Source organism: Emydura macquarii, unplaced genomic scaffold (assembly GCF_026122565.2).
Source record: "Emydura macquarii macquarii isolate MOO-44397 ecotype Brisbane River unplaced genomic scaffold, CSIRO-AGI_Emac_v2 contig_2994, whole genome shotgun sequence".
Lineage (NCBI taxonomy): Eukaryota > Metazoa > Chordata > Testudines > Chelidae > Emydura > Emydura macquarii.
The window spans coordinates 3,142,668-3,163,635 of record NW_027133131.1 but is presented as its reverse complement, the minus strand read 5'-3'; the positions used below and the strand labels follow the sequence as shown (position 1 = coordinate 3,163,635).

At 66.6% G+C, this 20,968-nt stretch overlaps 2 protein-coding genes across 3 annotated transcripts in view; one reads left to right on the top strand and one right to left on the bottom strand.

Annotated features, from left to right (window-relative positions):
• The window catches only part of ARHGEF25 (Rho guanine nucleotide exchange factor 25), a 45,942-nt gene that overhangs the window by 10,070 nt on the left and 14,904 nt on the right, over nucleotides 1–20,968 (bottom strand). Inside the window, exons 10-19 of the mRNA XM_067529573.1 lie at nucleotides 20,801–20,893; nucleotides 18,671–18,721; nucleotides 18,054–18,131; nucleotides 17,254–17,445; nucleotides 16,482–16,662; nucleotides 16,087–16,310; nucleotides 15,517–15,618; nucleotides 15,054–15,139; nucleotides 14,084–14,200; nucleotides 12,708–12,797 (exon numbers count right to left, since the gene is read on the bottom strand). Of these exons, the coding sequence (XP_067385674.1) occupies nucleotides 12,708–12,797; nucleotides 14,084–14,200; nucleotides 15,054–15,139; nucleotides 15,517–15,618; nucleotides 16,087–16,310; nucleotides 16,482–16,662; nucleotides 17,254–17,445; nucleotides 18,054–18,131; nucleotides 18,671–18,721; nucleotides 20,801–20,893 (1,214 nt within the window). The remainder of the gene's footprint in view (nucleotides 1–12,707; nucleotides 12,798–14,083; nucleotides 14,201–15,053; nucleotides 15,140–15,516; nucleotides 15,619–16,086; nucleotides 16,311–16,481; nucleotides 16,663–17,253; nucleotides 17,446–18,053; nucleotides 18,132–18,670; nucleotides 18,722–20,800; nucleotides 20,894–20,968) is intronic.
• On the top strand, nucleotides 9,537–13,850 carry LOC137141015 (transcription factor Sp5-like). Of its 2 annotated transcripts, none has more exons than XM_067529812.1 (2): nucleotides 9,537–9,716; nucleotides 12,005–13,850. In XM_067529812.1, exon 2 carries the CDS (start codon nucleotides 12,123–12,125, stop codon nucleotides 12,948–12,950), a length of 828 nt encoding a protein of 275 aa, XP_067385913.1. In that variant the 5' UTR covers nucleotides 9,537–9,716; nucleotides 12,005–12,122; the 3' UTR covers nucleotides 12,951–13,850. The 2 variants fall into 2 exon arrangements, with proteins under 2 accessions (XP_067385913.1, XP_067385912.1); XM_067529811.1 differs by having other exon boundaries at nucleotides 12,000–13,850.

The window sequence follows — 20,968 nt, the reverse complement described above, 5'->3', positions numbered from 1 at the left end:
CCCTCTCAACCCAGGCTCTGGGTGGAGTGTCTGTCCCCAGAAAAGTGGGGCCCGGGGTGGGGGGCCAGGCCAATTCCTGAGGGAACCAGAGCTCGGAGATTTCACCGGGGGGGGGATGGAGCAAAGGCAGAGCTGGCGCCGCCCATCCAGCCCCATAGGTGCCAGGCAGGGGGTGTCCCCGCTATGGCCCAGTCCCAGGGGCTCTCCCAGCCCCCCAGCGACAGGGACTGGCAGCGTCCCACCTGGGGGCAGGTCACTGCCCAAAGACGGCCCCCCACACACACACCCCTGTGCCATGCTGACCCCCCTCCCTCCGTGGGGTGTCCTGCAGGGGTGGTGGGGCGCAGCTCCGTGAGCCAAGCGCCTTTGGGAGAGGAAGGCTGGAGCAGGCCCCTGGGGCCCCATGGGGCTGGAGCGGGGCCCATTGCTCGCGTTAGCACCCAGGGACCTGTGGGGAGCGCTGTGGGACTGAGATTTAAAGGGACAAGACACTCCGAGTGGGCCCCCCCGCCTCCAAGGAAGAGGCCATGCAGGAAACAGGGGCAGAGGCTGGAACAAGGTTGTGACAGAACCAGGGATAGAACCCAGGAGTCCTGGCTCCCAGCACCCCCTGCTCTAACCAGTAGACCCCATTTCCTTCTCAGGGCTGGGGCTAGAACCCAGGAGTCCTGGCTCCTGGTCCCTTCCCCCAGCTCTAACCACTAGGAATACTCCATCCTACATGCGTGTGCGCTGGAGATCCCATCTGGGACGGGTCCAGCCTGGCATCCCCAGATTCCCCTCTTCACCCAGCCAGGCGTCCTGCACGCAGCTGCCCTGGGGTGGCAGCACCCATCCAGGGGATGGAGCCCCCTCTCCCCTGCTGGGCTCCGCGCTGCCCCATCGGAGGGGTTCACGGCTCCCACCGGCTGCTGTAGATCCCAGCGAGGGAGAAGGATCTGACTCTCCCCCCATTCCCCCGGGGATCAGGGCAGGAGGGAGGAGGTGCAGAGCCTGCCCCAGAGCAGTCAGGCTGGGCATCGCATCCGGCCTGGGCGGGGCAGGGAGCTGCCCTGAGTGTGACCGATGCAGCGATGCTGCCTGAGTTTGCCGAGAGCCTGAGCCAATAGCTCTGAGGGGGTGAACTGCCCCAGCCAACGCCACCCCAGCAGAGGACTCTGCATGTGGCAGGAGGGGGAGAGTGCATCAGGCCCAGCCCCCCACCCCAGCAGAGCCACCCCAGCGGGGGTGGGAAGGGAAGGCCATGGGGTGGAGAGGCAGAGACTGCAATGGCGGGACTGGACATGGCACAAAGGCGGCACTCTGTCTGCCACTAGAGGGAGCCCTCCGGAGCAGGGGTGAACAGCTCACCTGGGACCCCAGACTCCCGGGCGGGCTCCTGTCCCCAGCACCAGCTCCCCGCCCCCTCCAGCCACTCAGGGCAGCCAGCGACCCCGGCGGGAGAGGGACAGGAGCCGCGAGCCCCCCGCGTGGCGCTCACCTGGTCTGAAGGCAGCAGGACGCCCTCCCCAGAGGGGGCTCGGCGGCGCTTTGATTCGGGGGGTTTGAAGATCAAGTGGAGCAGGAGGTAAATTGGGGCCTTTGATCTGGGAAGACGCGGGCGACGTTTCCAGCTTTGATTTCCTTCAGCGCGGGCGCAGGGCCAGGAGCCGCAGCGTGCCGGGTGCCGGGTGCGGGGACACGCAGGTGACACACACGGATGCACGGCCCAACACAGCGCACACTGCACAGCTACACAACACAGCACACACAACACACTGCACAACACCGCGCACTGCACAGTGACAAAACACAGCACACATCAACAGCCGCACAGCTACACAACAGCTCACACTGCACAGCTACACAACACACCAACACACAGCACACACTGCACAACACAGCGCACCACACAGCTACACAACACACCACACACCACAGCTCACTCTGACACACCACGCAGCTACACAACACAGCACACAACAACACACTGCACAAGCAACACACACCAAATGGGCATGGTTATACGACATGGACTAACACAGCACACACTGACACACTACACAACACACACCGACACACTGCAGTTATACAACGCAGCACACACTGATGCACAGCACGGCTACACCACACACGCCAAATGTGCACGGTAATATGACACACCCTAACACTGCACACCAGCACACTGCATAGCTACACAATCCAGCACACACTGACATACTACACAACTGAACAGCTACACAACACACACTAACGGCTGCACGGCCATACAACACACACCACACAACGCAGCACACACTGACATGCGACACAGCCACACAACACTCCTTGGCGCACTGTGCAGCTGCACAACGCACACGCCTGCAGGCGGCACGGGGCACGCCACACGAGACACACACACCGACGCAGCGTGTTCACCTAACACAGGCCACACACCCACACAGGCCACGGGTCCTTCCACAGGCCGCACGCGGGAACACGGGACAGGCCAGACACACCCCAAACCTCGGCCCCATCTCCCAACCCGGGCAGCGGGGCCCGTTCAGAGGGAACCTGGCCCCAGGAGCCAGGAGACGGCGCCCGTCGCTGTGGGCGCTGGCGGAGAGCTTGGCACGGGGACCTCCCATCCCTCCAAGCTAGGCAAGGCCCATGGTTTAACCCGGCCGAAGCCCACACCCTTCCCGCTGGGGAGCCTGGGTGTGGCGTGGGGAGACTCCGTGCCCACCCCGGCGGGCAGCCGAGGCCGAGACGCCGCTGGCACCGGGAGCTGCCGTCCGGGCACCTTGCCGGCTCTGCTAACGAGCTGCAGCGCGCGAGCGAACCAGACAGCATAATTCATGGCCCGGCGGCCGCCCCATGCTGGTTCGCCGAGCAAACCCCAGATGTATTATTCATGCCCCCACGCCCCTTTAAGGACTTTTCTGGGACTGGCAATACAGCGCCCCCTCCTGCGCCCGCCCCCGCTGGCTTCCCTCGGAGGAACCTGCTAATAACCCGCGTCCCAGGGGACGGCAGAGAAAGAAAGAAACGGGGCAACTCCTGGCCGTGAGTCAAAGCCGGGGGCCTGGCCATCCCCGTGTGCTACATGTCTAGGGACGAGCTGGGGCGCCCCAAACGCCAAGGAGAGGCCAGTGGGGGAAATCCTATCCCCCTTCCACCCTGGGAAGGGCGAAGCGGGCCCGGCTCCCTGCCCCGGCCTGGCCCCGAGGCCCACGCTAGAAGTTAAGTTCTCGCGGCTCAAAAATGGAACTCAGCGGCGGGGCTGCAGAGCGAAGCGCCGCGCCCCTTCCTCCCCGTCAGCCTAATGCAAGGAGAGGGGGGCGCCCGCCTCGTTTCCCCCCTAATTGAATGGCATGGGATTGCCAGCAGCTGCTTCTCAGATGGCGGCTGCTGCGTTATGCTAAACAGGCCTCTTCAAAGCCGGGCCTACGCGGCGCCAGCAAATTGGACAAGTCATGCCGGGCCCCCGGGCCTTTGGACGGCCGGATCGGAACCGCGCGGCTGCTTCCTTCGATATCCGTCAGCCGGGTGGCAGGAGACGAGATGAAACACAGGTTGGCGGGGGGCACGGTCCTTCCCCCGGGGCCGGCCGAGCTGGTGCTGCTTGTTGTTCTGCTGCGCCCGAGAACGCTGCAATCCCTGGATTTCAGGGGCAGCTGGGATGCGACTTCGAGAAGATTCACTTTGCCGAGAAACTTTCGCGCCCGGGAGCGGCCGCGTGCTCTGCTGCTGGGGGCGGGGGCTCGCGGCCTGGCAACGTGACGGGCTGGGAGCCCAGGATAGACCGGGGCACGGGGCTCTCCCTGCAACCTTAGGGCCCCTCAGTCCTACCCGAGTCCCCCCCTGTCCTGCCATTCCAGCCGCCCACATGCAACTGTGCCAATCCCCCGGCATCCTGACCCGTAGCCCCCTGCTAGCCCCCTCGAGCTCTGCCGATACCCGTCAGTCGCAACCCATAGCCCCCCGGCTAGCCCAGTCCTGGGCTCCACACACACACACACACACACACAGGCTCCACACACACACACACAGCTCCACTGATGTCCCTGCATCCCAAGCTGCAGCACAACGCAGGGAGAGCCAAGGCGTTCCAGTGAAAAAATCCAACCCCTCCTGGCTTAAGAAGCCCCAGATTGTGGGGATCTGGGCTGGAGGGGCTGAGCTGATCACCCCTGCCACCCCCCAGGATCAGGGTCATTCCGGAATCAAAGCAGACTGGCACAGACAGACAGACGGCCAGAGATACCGAGCAAGCGGCAGCCGGCCTTTTGGAGAACAACGCACAGGTGAACACTCGGGGAGCACCGAGGGCCAGCCGGACACGCGGGGAGGGCTTTGGGGGGTGATCTGGGTGCCCTGGCTGGGCGAGGTTTGTGGCCAGGCCGGGATCCCAGCCCCAACAGGCCCAGTAAAGCGTCTGTTTGTCTGTCGTGCTGGCTTCTGCACACCAGCCATCACTAGCTATCACCCGGCCGGCCTGGCCCAGCTGCATCTCCCCTTCAAGGCCCGAGGAGCTGGCACCATTGACCCCCAACTGCCAGCCCCACTGTCGGCTCCTCCTCAGCTCCTCCAAAAGCCACTGGGCCCCACTAAGTAAGCACCAGTCAGGGTCAGCCCTGAGAAGGGAGCCCTGCACATCTGCCCCCTGCTGACATACCTGCCACAACGACCCCGAGTCCTCGTCCCCCAGCTGGGCAGGGTGTGTCCCAGCCCAGGACTGCCCGGAGGAGGCGGCATCAGGACATGGGGTGAGGGGGGAACGAACCTTAAGAGGTGGGGGGAGGAAAACGGGAGGAAGATGCTTTCTACCTCCCCCACCCCAGAGCAGTGGCAGAGACCCGCCCACACCTCCGTGCCTCAGTTTCCCCATCTCCCATGTGACGCACCCTGGGGGCTGGGTCGGGTTAGATTTCACTGGTGTCTGTGAAACTCTCCAGGATCCCGAAGTGAGGGACACGCGTTATTACCACGGGCACAGGAGCGGGGCTGGCGAATCCCAGGGACCACCCCCCCCCCCCGTGTCCCTGCGATGGCTGGCAATGAGGGGGAGGGGGCCCGTAGCTGGGGGGGGGCAATTTGCAGTTGTGTCTCCCAAGAATTGAACAGAGACACCCCCCCCCCACCCCTTCTTCTGCTCCCCTCCCAGACCAATCCCATGGGTGAGAGCGGCAGGGTGCCCTAATGGACCATCTCCCGTCCAGTCACTGATGGGCAAACCCCCCCACAGGCTGCATGAGTCACCCGCCCTCTGGGTGCTGTCCTGAACCTCTTCTTTCCCGTGCAGGCAGCGAGGTGAAGCAGGGGCAGGGAGCCAGGACTCCTGGGTTCTTTCGAAACGGCCTAGCAGGCAAGTCCCACTGTCAGATCTCTTCCCAGCTCCGGGAGGGGCAGGAGCCTAATGGTTAGAGCAGGGGGGGAGGGACGCAGGCAGGCAGGACTCCTGGGTTCTCTTTCTGTCTCCAGCTCTTCCCACGAGATAGCAGCGCTGGGGCGCCCCCTTCCCCCAGCCGCCCAGCCCTCTTCAGGGTGCGGGGCTGGGCTGGGGGTGGGGGAGCCGGGGAAAGCGGGGCGGGGCGGGGGGAGCAGGTTGGCGCTTTGTTTGAGCAGTTCAAAGCGATGCACCGGTTGTTTGCACTTCAAAGGGCGCAGCTGGGGCCGCGCGGGACACAGGAAACGATGCGCCGAGTAATTAACATCTGGGTTACAAGGGACCCCCTGAAAGAGCCCGGCCCGCGCGCCACAACACCCCCCTCCCCGGCCGCCACTGCACGTGCAGACACTCACACAAGCACGAATGCACCCCCTGCAATTGCACACACACCCTCTGCTGCCATCGTGTGCATTTGCACACACAGACACACAAGCACAACTGCACACACGCAGCTGCAATTGCACACACATTCTGCTGCAATTGCGCGCACACACACACACACCCCCTGCTGCCATCGTGTGCATTTGCACAGACAGACACGCAAGCACAACTGCACACATGCAGCTGCAATTACACACACATTCTGCTGCAATTGCGCGCACACACACACACACACACCCTGCTGCCATCGTGTGCATTTGCACAGACACACACACAGAGCTGTCACCACACACACTCTCTCTCACACATCCCTGCCACTAATGCACCCCCACTGCAATTGCACACAAACACCCGACGCCATCGTGCATTTGCACACACAGACACGCAAGCACAAATGCACACACCCAGCTGCGATTGCACACACACACACCCTGCTGCCATCATGTGAATTTGCAGATATACACACAGAGCTGTCACCTCACACACTCCCTCTCACACATCCCTGCCACTACTCACACACATACACACAAACACACATACACAAACAAAAACACCTGCCATCCTCACACACTCAGGGTTGGGGGATACATGTCTCGGAAATGATGCCCTGTCCCTGCCTGTGTTGAACACCCCACTACACACTACACACCTGCCACCTTTGACACACACAATCTACCCACAATCACCTGCCACTGACACGCACACACCAGCTGCTGCCGACACACATTACACAAACACACACATACTACACGCACACCCTGCACAAACACACACACACATTGCATGCACTCACTGCACAAACACACACTGCACGCACGCACACACACTGCACAAACACACACATGCTGCGGTGCCACCATGTCCACAGAGACACATTCATAGCACGCTCACATGCACCTCCCATTGCTACACACCCACACCCCTGCACACCAGCAGCTGCCACACATGCACTGCACAACACACACACACTGCATGCATACACTGCACAAACGCACACACACACTGCATACACACATGCACTCATGCACCGCACCCCACACCAGCCTAGGGTTGCCCAGCATGGCCTCCTTTGGGGGGGCATTTTCACTCCCCCAGGGAGAGAGAAAACACCCTCTGGAAGCCTCTCCCCACACCCCTGCCGCACACACATCCCAGTTCCCATCTCCATGGCCTCACACGGTTCCTAGCAGAGAACGATCCAAACTGAGGGCCACGGCTCCGCCACCACCATGTCCGCTGCCCAGTCCCAGCCCCACCAGCCACAGGGGCAAAGGGGCTGGAAGGGCTGGGGTAGCCGGACAGCTGAGGGCTTTGACTAGGTCTGGTGCTGTCTACACTAGCACTGTGTCAGCGTGTTGCACGCAGGCCTCCAGTGGGCGCCAGCTGTCTGTAGACCTAGCGCGTCTGGGGGGCGGGGAGGGCAGGGATACCATCTCCTTGGGGTGGAGGGATGGGGCGAGGTCCTGGCACATGCAGGAGGGCTGGGGAGGGGGGAGGGACCCGGCTCAGCCACTGCCCCTGAGCGCATCAACTAAACCCAGCCTAGGGATGAAAAGTGCAAAGGGGGGTGGCCTGGCCCCTCTGATCCCAGCCCCCAGCCAGGAGATAAGGCAGCACAATGGGCCATTGGCATACAATGACCCGCTCCCAGCCCTGGGGGTAATTGCCTTATCCCGCTGGGAAGGGCAGGCCTGGGCCCACCTATCCCGAGGCCTTGGGAGTGGGGGAGGGGAGGAGAGCTGGGGGAGGGGGCGAACCTGTGGGTGACAGATGGAGTGGGGAGGATCCCCCCCTTACACACAGTGCCCCCCCTCCGCCTGCCAGCTCCTCCGAGCTGCTCTCCCCGTATCTCGCCACCTGGGCAGCGGGGGGGGGAGGGGGGGGCAGATGCCAGCCCCTGTCTCGGTCCAGCCGCCACAGCCCAGCCCCTGCAGAGCTGGGTGGGGTTTGTCAATCTGTCTGTCTGTCCACCCATCCTGCTGTGATTCTGTCCATCTACCAGTCAGTCTCTGGATCACCGGGGCCTCTGGGCTGGACTGTGACCTTCCCTCGTAGTCAGCCCTGAGCTCATTGACAGAGGGGTGGGAGTCAGGCATGGAAGAGTTGGTACTTCATTCCCCTGTCCCCTTCCCCCGGGGGGGCGGCCTATGGGGGGATCTCTGGGCACCCTTCCCCATCCCCCCTCCGGAGCAGCCCTGAGGCTCTCCAGCACCTCCAAATCCCCTAGGTTTCTTACCGGAAGTCGCCAAAGGAGTTGGACAGGAACTGAGCCAACTGGGCGGCCAAACTGAGACACCTCATCCAGGGGGGGCGCCCCAGTTTCCAAGCTCAAACCCCCCTGAGTCATTGCGAGGATTCCTGGGGGCCCCTCCCCACCCCGTGTCTGTATGGCCACGAAGCAGGAAAGTGCCAGCTGCGGGGGGGGGGGGGGGGGGGGGCAGGATCAGGCCAGAGCCCTCCTTACACGCCCGGCCTTGGAAAGTAAATAACAAGGCCACGAAACCCGGCTGCCCTGCCCGGGCTGGGAGCGGCAGAGAGAGGCCACCACGCCCTGGGCTTGGGAACCCTTTGCGCAGCTCTTCGGTGTCACAGCGGCAGGGGCTCGGCAGAGAGCGGCAGGATGGCCCGGTGGTTAGAGCCTGGCTCAGTGATGCTTTGCTGTGCCACAGACTTCCCGGCGTGAGGCATTCACTGGGAGTTAGGCTCCTAGATACCTTGCAGGCTCTGGGCCTGACTCGCTATGTGCCTCAGTTTCCCCAGTTGCGCAATGGGGATAAGAGCCACGGGAGGGTTGGGAGGCTAAATACGCCCAAGACAGTGAGGTGGTCAGAGAGGGTGGGATTGAGGGCGGGCGAGACGCTGGCGCTCAGAGAGCAGACTGCTGGGAGGGAGGCAGGGTTTGCCCAGTCATTGCCCCGGCCCCTGGGGGAGGTGGGCCAGGGCCTGAGGCTGGAGAGCTGCAGGCTCAGAGACAGGGCTGTGGGGCAGGGCTGTGGGGCAGGGGCCCCCAACGGTGGCAGGGGGAAGGGTGGGAAGAGATTTCCTCTCACCACCGGGTCTCATCCGGAAGCCAGGTGGGAAAGCCGGATTGTGGGAGAGACAGCGACCGGCATGGGTCAGGAAATGGGATGGATCAACCCCAGGGGGAGCATGTGACCCCCAACGGGGGGGGGTGGGACCATACCACTTCCTACAGACCCCCCAGGGCGCCCGGCTCATCCTTCCCCCTCCATGACACTTGGATGGCCCGTCCCACCACCGAGGCCTCCTCAAACCGGGCAAGGGCACCGGGCGTCCCGGGCCTTGAACTGCCCCGAGGGGCATCCTGGGCCCACAAACGCCCTTCCCCGTCCTAGATGCAGCCAGCTCTGGGGTGAGGCAGGCGCAGAGCCAGGCCCGGCTGCTGGGCTGAAACGTCAGGGACCTAGGAGGAACCATTTGCTGCATCCAAGACGCTCGTGTCCCCCCCAAAAACCCAACCCCCCCCCCCCCCCCCCCCCCCCGGGCGCTGTACCTTTAAAGAGACAAAACGAGCCCTTCACACGAGCTCAATGAGTCCTTCGCATCCATAACGAGCGGCCCGGCGGGGGGGCCCCGGCGTTTAAAGGCAGCCCAGCCGGACCCCTTTGAAATCCCTCCGTCTGTTTTAATGATTGGTTCTCGCCCGGCCTTCAAAGGCTGCGTCCCCTCCGCACTCCTGATTGGCTGAGGGGGGCAGCCCAAAAAGAGGAGGGCGGCGGGGGGGGGAAAGTTTGCGCGCAGGAGGCCGAGAGAAAAGATGCGGCCGGGGGAGAAGCGGGGAAAGGAGGCGCCGCGGCTGGCGAGGTAGCCAGACGCCTGCGCTGCGCTGCGCGGCCCGGAACCCCCGTCCATGGGCACCTTGCGCGCCCCGCGCACGGACATCGGCTGCCCGGCCCTGCGGCAGGTAAGCGGCTTCCCTTCCGGCCGGGAAATCAGCAGCTCCTTCGCCTCCCGGCTGCCCGCCCGGCCGGGAACTTCGGACGTCTCCAGTTCCTCCGAGCGCGGCTGGGGACCCAGCGTGCGCCCTGGCTGGGACGCGGGGAGCTGCGCCCTTGGCGTGCCAGGATCCTGCGCGCAGCGCGGCCTTCGGGGCGGGGGAGCCGAGCCTGTGCCGGGGGCTGGGGTGGGGTGGGGTGGGGTGAAGGGCTCCCGATCCCGACCGCTCCTGGCAAGGAGGCAGGTGGGACTCGACGGGGCGGGGGAGCGAAGAAAGGAGAGTCCCGTGGAAAACCCTCCCCGCGCGCTTTGTGTGAGGCGTGGGCCAGGGACCGTCGTCCGACGCCCGCCCTCTGGGTCCATCCCGCTCGGGGCTGAGCCCGGCCAGCGACCCTCGAGGGCTTTGCCCCAGCGGGAGACCCGCGCCCCCTCTGGCTTCTTCCCCTGGAAAGTCTGCATCTCCCACAGCTGGAGACAGCCAGCCCCAGACACACCCTGCCGAGGGCTCCGGGGACAGGCTGCTCCCGCCGCCCGGTCCTGGTCCTGGTCCTGGTCCGTGACTGGGCTGCCCAGGCCCCGCTGGACTCATCAGAGCTGCCTGCCTAGAGAAATGTTGGAGCCCCTAGACCCAGGACCCCCCTCAGCGGCTGGAGTTCCCCCGCTCAGGTCTGTGACCCTGGCTCCACACGCCCAGATGGTGCCTGCCAACCAGAGGCCATTGGCATGGGCAGATCCCGTCACCGGCTGTCCCGGGAGCCCTGGGCTGGGATTCCCAGTTCGCTGACCCCAAGTTCCCATCGTGGCTCGGGGAAGATCCTCTTGCCTGTGACAAAGTCCGAGGGAGCCGGTCGGAGCCGCTGGGTCCTGCTTCCTCTGGCTAGGGTGGGGGGGGTCACACGCTTTTTAGGCTCCCCCCATCCCTGGGCATGAGCCCCTCTGCTGCCTCTGCCCCCTGGGGGATGCACCGGGGAGAGGGTCCCTGTGATCTCCAGACCTGGGGCCTCTCGCCAGGAAGCTGCAGAGGCCACCTAGTGAGAAGCCGCCCCCCCCTCGGGCCAGGCTCCGCTTCCAGCTACAGGGGTGAAATCTGGAGTGAGCTCAGCCCGGGCTGGGAACTGGCGGGCGAGCCCTCCTAGGGCCCGGGGACTTGCGTCAGAGCGAAGTTCTCAAACCCTCCGCCCGAGGGACACGTGCCAGGATCTCAAAGGTAAAACAGCTCCTGGGTGGGACGTAGCCCCAGAGGCTGAGGTATCCTGGGCTGAGTCGTGCCAGGCTCTGCGTCGCACCCACCCCCATGCAGAGGGGCCGGGCTGGGGGGCAGGCATGCTGCGCTGGGGCATGGCGGCTTTGCAAAATCCTCCACTTTCTAGTCACCCAAGGAGCTGCCGGCGACCCGACGGTTGGCATCTCTTAGGGTGCAGGGTTTGGGGCTAAGCCCTGTTCCCGGTGCCAAGCTGTGAGCCCGGACGCTGGGCACCACCTGGGCTGTGAGAAGGTATCACAGACTCATTTGTTCCCACCCTGAGGCTGATCCGCTGGGGAGGGGGGAGCCCCCCAGAGGCCGGATCCACCCTGGGGAGGGCACATGCAGCACCTGGCACAGCTGCCAGGGCAGGGAGTGCTCCAGACCCCCAGCTCCCGACCCAAAGTGCGCTTGGCTCTGCTCAGGCAAGTCTATGGGGCTCTGGATGTGCTGGACCCCCGGCCCTGTCTGAGCCACACTCAGTGTCCCACGGGCGACCCCGGGAACCGACTGCGTCCAGCCTCCCGCCGCCAGCCTGGCCAGCTACTGCACCCGCTGGGCCTCTCCAGGCAGGGAGCTGGGAAGGCAGGAGCCAGCCCAGGCGGGGGGGACATGCTGCCCGGGGGCCAAACACATCCTCACTAGAATGGGGGCCGGGGACAGTCACAGAGCAGAGCAGCCGGCGGTCTGGGGGGTTCTGGTCTGTGGGTCCCTGGGCATCCCCTGTGGACAGAAGCTGGGGAGGGGGGTGCCCCAGGTGGTGACACAGGCAGATAGATGACCAGTGGCCGGGGGGGGGGCAAGTGAGTGATGCTCTGGTGGAAGGGGGGGGGTTACTCTGGTGGGGGGGGCAGGTGACGCAGAGGCTGGGGGGGGGAAGCAGGTGATGCAGTGGGCAGGAGCAGGCCAGCGATGCTCTGGTGGGGGGTGGCTCTGGCTGGGGGAAGTGGGGGGGTTGCTCTTGCAGCTGTGCCCAGCCCAGCCTGACTGTGGCTCTCTCTGCCCCAGGACAGGACCCCCGTCTCCTCCCCCCAGTGAGCTGCTCCCCACCACCCCTCCTTGGCTTTCCTGGCAGCCGCCGTGGGACCCTCCGTCGCAGACTTCGCCCCGGCCGGGGGCGGCACCGCCGGGATGTTTCAGTTCTGGAGTAACGAGGTGCCGGCCGGCTCCGGGCTGGGCGCCCACGCCGTGGCCTTTGGGCTGCCCAAGGCGCATTACCCCGGGCCCGTGGCCCCGGGCTCCCACGAGCTGCCCCTGACGCCGCCGGCCGAGCACACCTACTCCTTCGAGCTGTCGCCCGGCAAGCTGCTGGCCCCTCAGCCCCTGTCTGGAGCCTCCTACGCCTTCCCAGAGGCTCAGGACTTCCCCGGCTTTGGCAACATACCCCCCCGACCCCTGGGCCCCGGCCCCCCGGCTGCCACCGCCCCGGGGGGCCAGGCGGAAGACGCCCCCTGGTGGAGCCTGCAGCAGGCGACCCCGAGCAACCTGCCGGCCTTCCAGTTGAGCCGGCCGCTGATGCTGGGGCCGCAGCCCCAGCTCACAGCTCTGCTGCACGGCTCCCCGAAGGGGCCGCTGGGCCCGGCCCGGCGCTGCCGGCGCTGCCGGTGCCCCAACTGCCAGGCGGGCGCCGAGGAGCCGGGCAAGAAGAAGCAGCACCTGTGCCACCTGCCGGGCTGCGGGAAGGTCTACGGGAAGACGTCCCACCTGAAGGCTCACCTGCGGTGGCACGCGGGCGAGCGCCCCTTCGTCTGCACCTGGCTGTACTGCGGCAAGAGCTTCACGCGCTCCGACGAGCTGCAGCGGCACCTGCGGACTCACACGGGCGAGAAACGCTTCGGCTGCCAGGGCTGCGGCAAGCGCTTCATGCGCAGCGACCACCTGGCCAAGCACGTCAAGACCCACCAGGGCAAGCGGCCCAAGGGCAGCGGGGCCCAGCTGGGCGCCGTCAAGCAGGAGTGAGGGGGCGGCGGGGAGGGTCAGCGCAGCTGCGGTGGCGGACAGAGAGCTGCCAGGGAGGGGTGGGGAAACTGAGGCACACGTGCCCGGTCACCCCCCCACACACACACACACGCCCGCTTACGCACACACATTCACCCGCCTGGAGACACGCAGGGCGGATCCACGCCACAGAGCGGGGCCAGCCGGGGATTTTCCATCCCACGGGAACGGCCTAGAGCGCGGGAAAATCCCAAATCCGGCCGCCCCATCCGAACTGGGAACGTTTCACCCCGAGGACTCTTCCGAAGTAGCCCAGGTCGCCCTGCTCGGGGGGCCCGCAGTGCTGGGCGGGATGGTGACTCTAGGCGGGTTTTCCCTGGGCAGCCTGGACGCCCGTGGCCCAGCGAGGGCAAAGGGAGACGGGGCTACTGGGCCAGCCCCCCCCACCACTGAAAACGCGGCGCAATCTCCGCACAGCGTCGTGAGTCCGGCGTTTCCCGACAGAAAACGCGGCCCTTGGAAAACTTCATCTTGAAGAGAAGAGACCCCTCCGCCCCCCCGCACACACACACACACTCCTTCCCCATCAGATCTGCGCAACCTGAGGCCTGGACCCCAGAGTGAGCCGGTGGGGGCAGCTGTCACACGCCCCTTCCCGTGCCTGCGCCTGCGCGGTCACTGCGCCATCACAGCTGGTTCACACGGCGAGCGAGGTCACGCGCGCTTCTGACACCAGCGTGGGAGGCGGGGAGCTCAGGGGCCGGGCCAGCATGGGGGGGGGCCCCGGCTCCAGGGGGCCTGGCTGTGCCCCTGATGGACAGACAGACGGACGGCCTCGCTCCAGGCTCGTGTACAGCGCTTGACACCCATTAAACGGCTGCCGTTGCCCCAGCCCGTCGGGTGGTGTCTGTTCTGTAGGGACCCAGCCGGTAGGCGGGAGTTGGTGGGGGGGGGGGGGACCTCGACCCGGCTGAAGTCAGGATCAGCACCTGGGGAATGCGGCCACCTCTGGGGTGGGGGGGCAGCGTGGGCAAGGGGTGCTGGGCCCATATGGGGCTCTGACCACGGTTCTCAACCTGCCAGCAATGGGGCTCACAGGGAGGGGGGAGGGAGAATATCAGAGCGCCCCCCCCCCCCGGCAACTTTGGGCTCACGGCATTGCCCTGAGCAAATCCGTGTCCGGGAGCCCTCGATGCTTGGCGCTGCCCACGGCCGCAGAGCCCACGCCCCGGAGAGGGGCCTCGCTCTCCGGAGGGGGGCTGGGGGCTGCCCTGGAGGGGTGCCGGAGGCGCTGTCGGCATTAGAGGCAGCCGGGGGGGGAGGGTTGAGCTCAGCCGGTTTTTCCCACATTTGATAAACCAAAACCTTTTATTATTATTAAACAAAATACTAATCCCCGGCCCGGGGCCGGCAGCCCGCATACACATGCATACACAGGGGCCTGCGGGCCCGGGCGGGGGTGAGGCCCCTGGGGGCATTGCATTCCCTTGTCCAGAAGTGGGGCTGATCCCATGGGGAGAGGGGAGCAGCAGGGGGAGAAGGGCAGCTGGGCCAGGCCCGAGGGTCAGTGGGGAGTTGGGGGGGGCAGGTGCAACCTCTGGGGCCAGAGACTGGGGGGGGGGGGGCAGGGCTCTGACAGTCTGGAGCTGCTAAACGTCCGCAGGGAGCAAGAGGGGGATCTGGGAACAGCCCCCCCCACCCAAAGCAGGAACCAAGGGGGCAGTGGGGGCCCCAGCTGGGGTCTGGGATGGGCTGGATCCAAAAGCCCAACCCAGCCCCCGTCGCCCCCTCCCCAGCACCCCACTGCCCAGCCCCACCGGGGCGGCTCCCTGCCCTGAATACGGAGCTGCTCCGAAGGGCCCCGGGCGGTGGAGGGGGTGTCCCCCCTGCCCCCCACATGATGCCCTTGGAACTAGGGGGTGAGCCAGACCTGGGCCCAGAGGAAGCCGCTCAAGGTCAGGTCCGTGTTCCCCGCCCGGCGTGAGGTGCAGGGCCCCACGTCGCCCCCGCTTCGCTCCAGTCTCTGAAGGGGGACCCAGCCATTCCCTGTGGGTCACTCGCCAGGCTCGGGTGTGGGGGGGCAGCGTCCTCCAAAGTCTCCAGTGGCGGCGGGGGGGTGGTCACAGCTCGTCCTCGTCGAGTTTGGCGAGCTGGGCGCAGGGGGCAGTGGAGCCCGGCTCGGGGGGTGGGCAGCCTGCCCCTCCCACGGCCTGCGGGGGACAGACACAGCCAGCATCAGCACCCTGCGCTGCCCCCCAGCCCAGCCAGACTGGCCCTGCCCCCCACCAGCCCACTGCCCACCCCAACGCTGGGGAACGCACTGTCCCCTCCGCGCCAGGGGGCAACCCGGCCCCACCCGGGCAACGAGTCTCCCCAAGGCTTAGCCCTGACAAGAGCCAACTGCAGACCCACGGCTATGGGGCTCTGGGGGCTGCGGGTGGGGATTGAGGGGCACCGAAGGGCCCGGGGGGGGGGACGATACTCCCCCTCACTCCAGCCCTTCCCCCCGGCCCCGTTCTCCCCACCCCTGCCAGCTCCAGCCCAGGAAGCTGGGAAGCCCTTGGGGAGCCGTTCCCCCATCACTCACCCCAGGGGGGCGCTCGCCGGGCTGGGGGTCCCCGGGGAAGTCGAGGCAGATGTGGGCTGTGGAGGCTGTCTCAGGCACAGGGGAGCGCTGGCTGCGGGTGGGCTGCAAGGGAAGCGTCAGGAGAGGTGGACTCAGGAGTCCTGGTTCCCGCCCCCAGCTCCGGTTCAGGGAAGGGGCTTTCCCTGGGCTGGGTGGGTAACAGAGACTGAGACGCTGTGCCAGGCGCTGTACAAAATGAGTGCTACGTGTACCCCCACAGGGATTGGACCCATCCTCCCCCACCCAGCCATGACTCCCAGGGGAGCCAGGCACCCCCACAACAGACCCATCCCCCCCTCACCCAGCCATGACCCTCAGGGGAGCCAGGCACCTGCACAACAGACCCATCCACCCCACCCAGCAACGCCCTAGGCCGACTTAGGCCATGGGGGGGGAGTGAGAAAAAACATATCTAGCCAGGGCCACGGCGTGTGCGGGGCTCTTTGCTGGGAGACCTGCCCCCCAAAACTCAGCTGGGCCGCCCCAGTCCTCAACCTCAGCCCCTGCCCCATACCCCAGTGCCCCCAGTACCTCAGTGGGCGGCAGGCGCTCCGGGCGCGCGAGGCTGCCGGGCGGGTACAGCGCGGGCAGGGAGGCGTTGCAGGCCCCCAGGCCGGGCCCTTGGTTCTGGTCCATGGAGGCGGAGGAGCGGGGCCGCAGGGGGCCGCTGGGCAGGGATGCCCGGGCGGTGCCCGCCCAGCCCAGGCTGTGGGACTTGCTCTCCCGCCGCTGGTACTCGATGGGCGACTGCAGCGCTGGGGGGGGAGGGGAAGCCAAGGGGGGGCGTCACGCGACACACGGGGTGACACATGCCCACATGCGTGTCACACGGCCCCCCCTCCCACCCCCGAGCATTCTGGGAACGTCCTGCCCTGAGGGACGTCCCAGCTAACCAGGGGGGTGCTAGTGCAAGGGGGGGCACCTACCGTTGAGGAAGTTGCGCTGCGTCTCCAGGATGTGGCTGACATCGGCCGCCCAGGCCTGGGCGATCTCGGGGGCCGCGGCCTGCAGCACGTACCGGACGCTGCTGCGGTCGGCCTCCCGCGAGGTCAGGGCGAACTTGCAGGGGTCGTTCTCCACCGCCTCCTCCAGCCCCAGGCAGCTGACCTGCGGCAGGGAGCCCGTCAGAGGGGGGCACTGGCCCCTCATCCCACCCCCCCGCAGACCCCCGGGGACCTGTGCTGGAGCGGACAGGCCAAGGCACAGCCGGGGGCTCTGGTCCCAGGCCCCATGGTGCATCCCCCCTACCCCACGGATGACAAACTCCCAGGATGGGGGGCAGGTCACCAGATGAGGCCGGAGCCGTGGCAGGAGGCTGCAGGGGGGCACAGCGCACCCAGGTCCCAGCCCCTCACTTTGGACGCTGCCTGTGAACGCTGCCTGTGAAACTCTGCCCACTTTGCTGGGGGGGAGGGGGGCAAGTCCTGGGTCCTGCCACGTGAGATGCCCCCAACTTCCAACCACCTGGGTCTCACCAAAGGGGGTGGGAGGGGGGGCTCCTCTGAGAGGCGGGACTTGCCTGGAGGGTGGGGCCTGCCTGGGTGGGTGGAGCTTCCCCAGGCGGGGGATGAGGCAGGGCCTGCCAGGGGCGGGGCTCCCTTGATGGGGGCGGGGCTTGTCCAGGGCGGGGCTCCCTGGATGGGGGCGGGGCTTTCCAGGGGCGGGGCTCCCTGGATGGGGGCGGAGCTCCAGGGGTACCTTGATGCTGCTCTTGAAGAGGTAGGCGGGCGGGGCGAAGGCCTTGCGCCGCTCCAGGGGCTCGCTGAGGATGACGAGCTGCTCGAAGAGGAAGACGCGTCGCTCCCGGCAGCGGGGCAGGAACCCGCCGTCCTGCTCCGTCACCCAGAAAGTGTCTTGCTGCAGCAGCTTCCCCTGCGCTGTCAGCTTGCCCTGGCGGGGCAGAGGGGGGCAGGTCACGCACGGCCCCCAGCGAGCCCCACGTGGGGGCCAAAAGCAAAACACCGCCCCCCCAAATCTTCCTGGTACCCTCCTCCCCCCCGCACCCTGCCAGCCCCCCACCCGGCCCCGCTGCCCTGCCCCCATCACACCCGCTCCATGCGGCCAATCAGGGGATGGCCGCGGCCCCATGGGACCCATGGGGGGGGCTCAGGCGCCCCTCAAGGCTCGGCTCCCAGCCCCAAGGCGGATCATCGACCCCCAGTGGCCGCTCGGCGAAGTGGCGAGGGGGCAGAATGCAGCCGGGGGAGCTCGGCCTGCCGGAGCACCGGGCAAAGAGCCATGGACCCCCGGCTCCGACCCCTCCCCACAGGGGACACCGACCCCCTTCCCCCCCGCAGCCCCTCCACCTCCAGAGTCCAAAGATCCTCCAGCCCCCTCAGGGAGCCCAGACCCCCCTAATCCCTCCCCCCCCATCCCGCAGTACCACTGGGGGGCACGGCCAGGTGACGGCAGAGCCACCTCCCCCCCCTGCAGTGGGAACAGGGCCTATGCGAGGGGGGAGACGGTCGATGGAGGCACCCCCCACCCCCAACTCCTACCTCGAACCCCTGCAGCCGCCCCACATTCATCATGTCGTTGCAGCGCTTGGGCACGAAGCACATCACCTGCACGGCTCTCTGCAAGACAAGGGGGCGGGAGGAGCTGTGGGGAGAGGCCCTGGGCCAGGCGGGGGCGGCCGGGGCCTCTCACGAGCCAGCGAGATTCACCGACCGCGGCGCGCCTGCCCCAGACGGCAGGAGGTGCAGACACTTGGGGTTGTGGGTCAGAAGTGAGGGGCACCAGCGGAGCTTGGGCGGGGGGAGGGATATCTCCAGAGCTGGGCACAGTCCCCCTCCAGCAACCTCCCCATATCTCCATGGAGATGCTGCCCCACCCCCTGGTCCCTGTGGAGATGCTGCTCTGCCCCCCAGGTCCCCACGGAGATGTTGTCCCCCGGTTGCCATGGAAATGCCACCCAGTACCCCTCAGTTCCCTTGAAGATGCCGCCTGCTGCCCCCTGACAATCTCAACCTGTTGCCATGGAAACTCTGCCCAGTCCCCCGACAACAGCCGCTGGGGCCCACTAGAAACACCCCCCCCACACACACAGCCCAGGGAGCCCTTGGTCCGGGCAGAGGCTTGTGGGCCGGGTGCCCCCGGCTCTCGCTGCCCCTACCTCCAGCTGCTCCGTGTCCCTCCTGGCCTTGCTGTAGTACTTCAGGAAATCCTGGGAAGCCAGAGAAAAATGGCGGAGGGAGGGGATTCGAATACAGACCCTGGGTGCGATGGGGAAGCGGGGGCCCCCAATCCCCCCCAATGGTGCCGGGAATGGCCCATTCACCCCGGAGCAGTGGGCATCGCTCACAACGCGGGTGGGGCAGGAGGAAGAAGCAGATGGCTCGTGCCCCCTGGCAGTGAGCCCGGGCTGGGGGTTGTGGGTCAGGGATGAGGAGCATCGCAGAGCTGTTGGGGGGGGGGGTGAGTCTCTGCAGTGTCTCCCTGGGTCTCTGTCCTCCACGATCCCACGAGGTCACTACGTTTATATACGCTGTGACATGGCCCCAGCGCCGTGGGGGTTGTCATGGGGATTGCCGTGGGGACGCTATGGGGGTCGCCGTGGGGACGCTCCCAGGCGACCAGGGGATTCCAGCAGGGGCTGAAGCAAGTTCGGGACCCAGGAGCCAAATCCCAAAAGAATCCAAAGTCCGACAAGTCCAGGGTTGAATCACAGCCGCTCGCCCACCCAGCCCCTGAGAGACACCCGCACGGACACAGCCAGACACAGGGACAGCCAGGGAGAGAGAGAGAGCTACAAACAGCAAGAGACCCACACACAGACCAACACCCAGACACCCGGAGAGACACACACAGATCTACCCTGAGAGAAAGACCCACACACACAGACCCGCACACACAGAAATCTAACCAGAAAGAGACACACACACCCCTGCATGCGTGTGCGCCGCACACACACACACACACACACCCCTTGACACACACACACAGAAAAACACCCGGGGGGGCAGATTTACACACAGACACGGACTCGACTTTCAGCCCCTGAGCCTTTTGCTTCAGGAATCCTGCTGGTGTCAGGAGCAAGGTGGGGGGCAGAACATGGGGGGAGAGGACAGTGGGGGAGGGGGTCAGCGTGAGGTGTGGGGGGAGGAGGCAGAGTGGGGGGGGGGGGGTTGGGGAATTCCCACCTGCTGTCAGGACTCTGGCTGCAGCTGCCCACATCAGCCACTAGGTGGGGCACCTGGGGCGTCTACACTAGGGTGACCTCGGGTGGGTTTAGCCCCGGTGCTGAGGGGTGTGAAGGATCCACCCCCCCTCACTCCACGAGTGACCGGCCCAGCCCCGGTGCTGACAGCAGCACCCCCCACCCTGGGCCCAGCCAGCGCCTCTCGGGGAGGGGGAGTGACTGCAGCACAGACGCCCACCTGTCGGCACAGGGAGCATCTACACTGACGCCCTGCAGCGTTTGCGCTGGAGTACCGTGGTGGGGGGGGGGGGGTCTTTCAGGACCCTCAGCTCCCATCAGCCCCCACAGGAGCACAGAGAACTCAGCCAGCCCCCCACCCCACGGGAAGCTCAGATCCTCAGCCAGGCTTTGCCCTCTGGTCAGAGCTCGAAATGCACATTCCTCTGGGGTGGAGCACTTCAAGCCCTGGGCGGCCCAGCATGGGCAGCTGGCTCTGGGGTGGAGCGTCCCCGGCCCAGGGCATCCTGGTGTGGGCGGCTGGCTCTGGGGGGGAGCGTCCCCGGCCCTGGGCAGCCCGGTGTGGGCGGCTGGCTCTGGGGGGGAGCGTCCCCGGCCCTGGGCAGCCCGGTGTGGGCGGCTGGCTCTGGGGGGGGAGCGTCCCCGGCCCTGGGCAGCCCGGTGTGGGCGGCTGGCTCTGGGGGGGAACGTCCCCAGCCCTGGGCAGCCCGGTGTGGGCGGCTGGCTCTGGGGGGAACGTCCCCGGCCCTGGGCAGCCCGGTGTGGGCGGCTGGCTCTGGGGGGAGCGTCGCCGGCCCTGGGCAGCCCGGTGTGGGCGGCTGGCTCTGGGGGGGAGCGTCCCCGGCCCTGGGCAGCCCGGTGTGGGCGGCTGGCTCTGGGGGGAGCGTCCCCGGCCCTGGGCAGCCCGGTGTGGGCGGCTGGCTCTGGGGGGAGCGTCCCCGGCCCTGGGCAGCCCGGTGTGGGTGGCTGGCTCTGGGGGGAGCTCTGGGGCGGCTGGCTCTGGGGCGGAGCGTCCCCAGCCCTGGGCAGCCCGGTGTGGGCGGCTGGCTCTGGGGCGGAGCATCTCCGGCAGACCCCTCTCACCTTGAGCAGCAGCTGGTATTTCATGATCCTCTGCACCGGCTTGATCAGCAGGTCATTGAGCTGTAGCCTGTGGCCGAGCTCCTGCTTCAGCTCCTGGGGACATGGAGGCAGCAAATCAACCCGCTGGCTCCCCCTGCACTGGCCCGGCTCTGCCTACCTCCGGCTGGG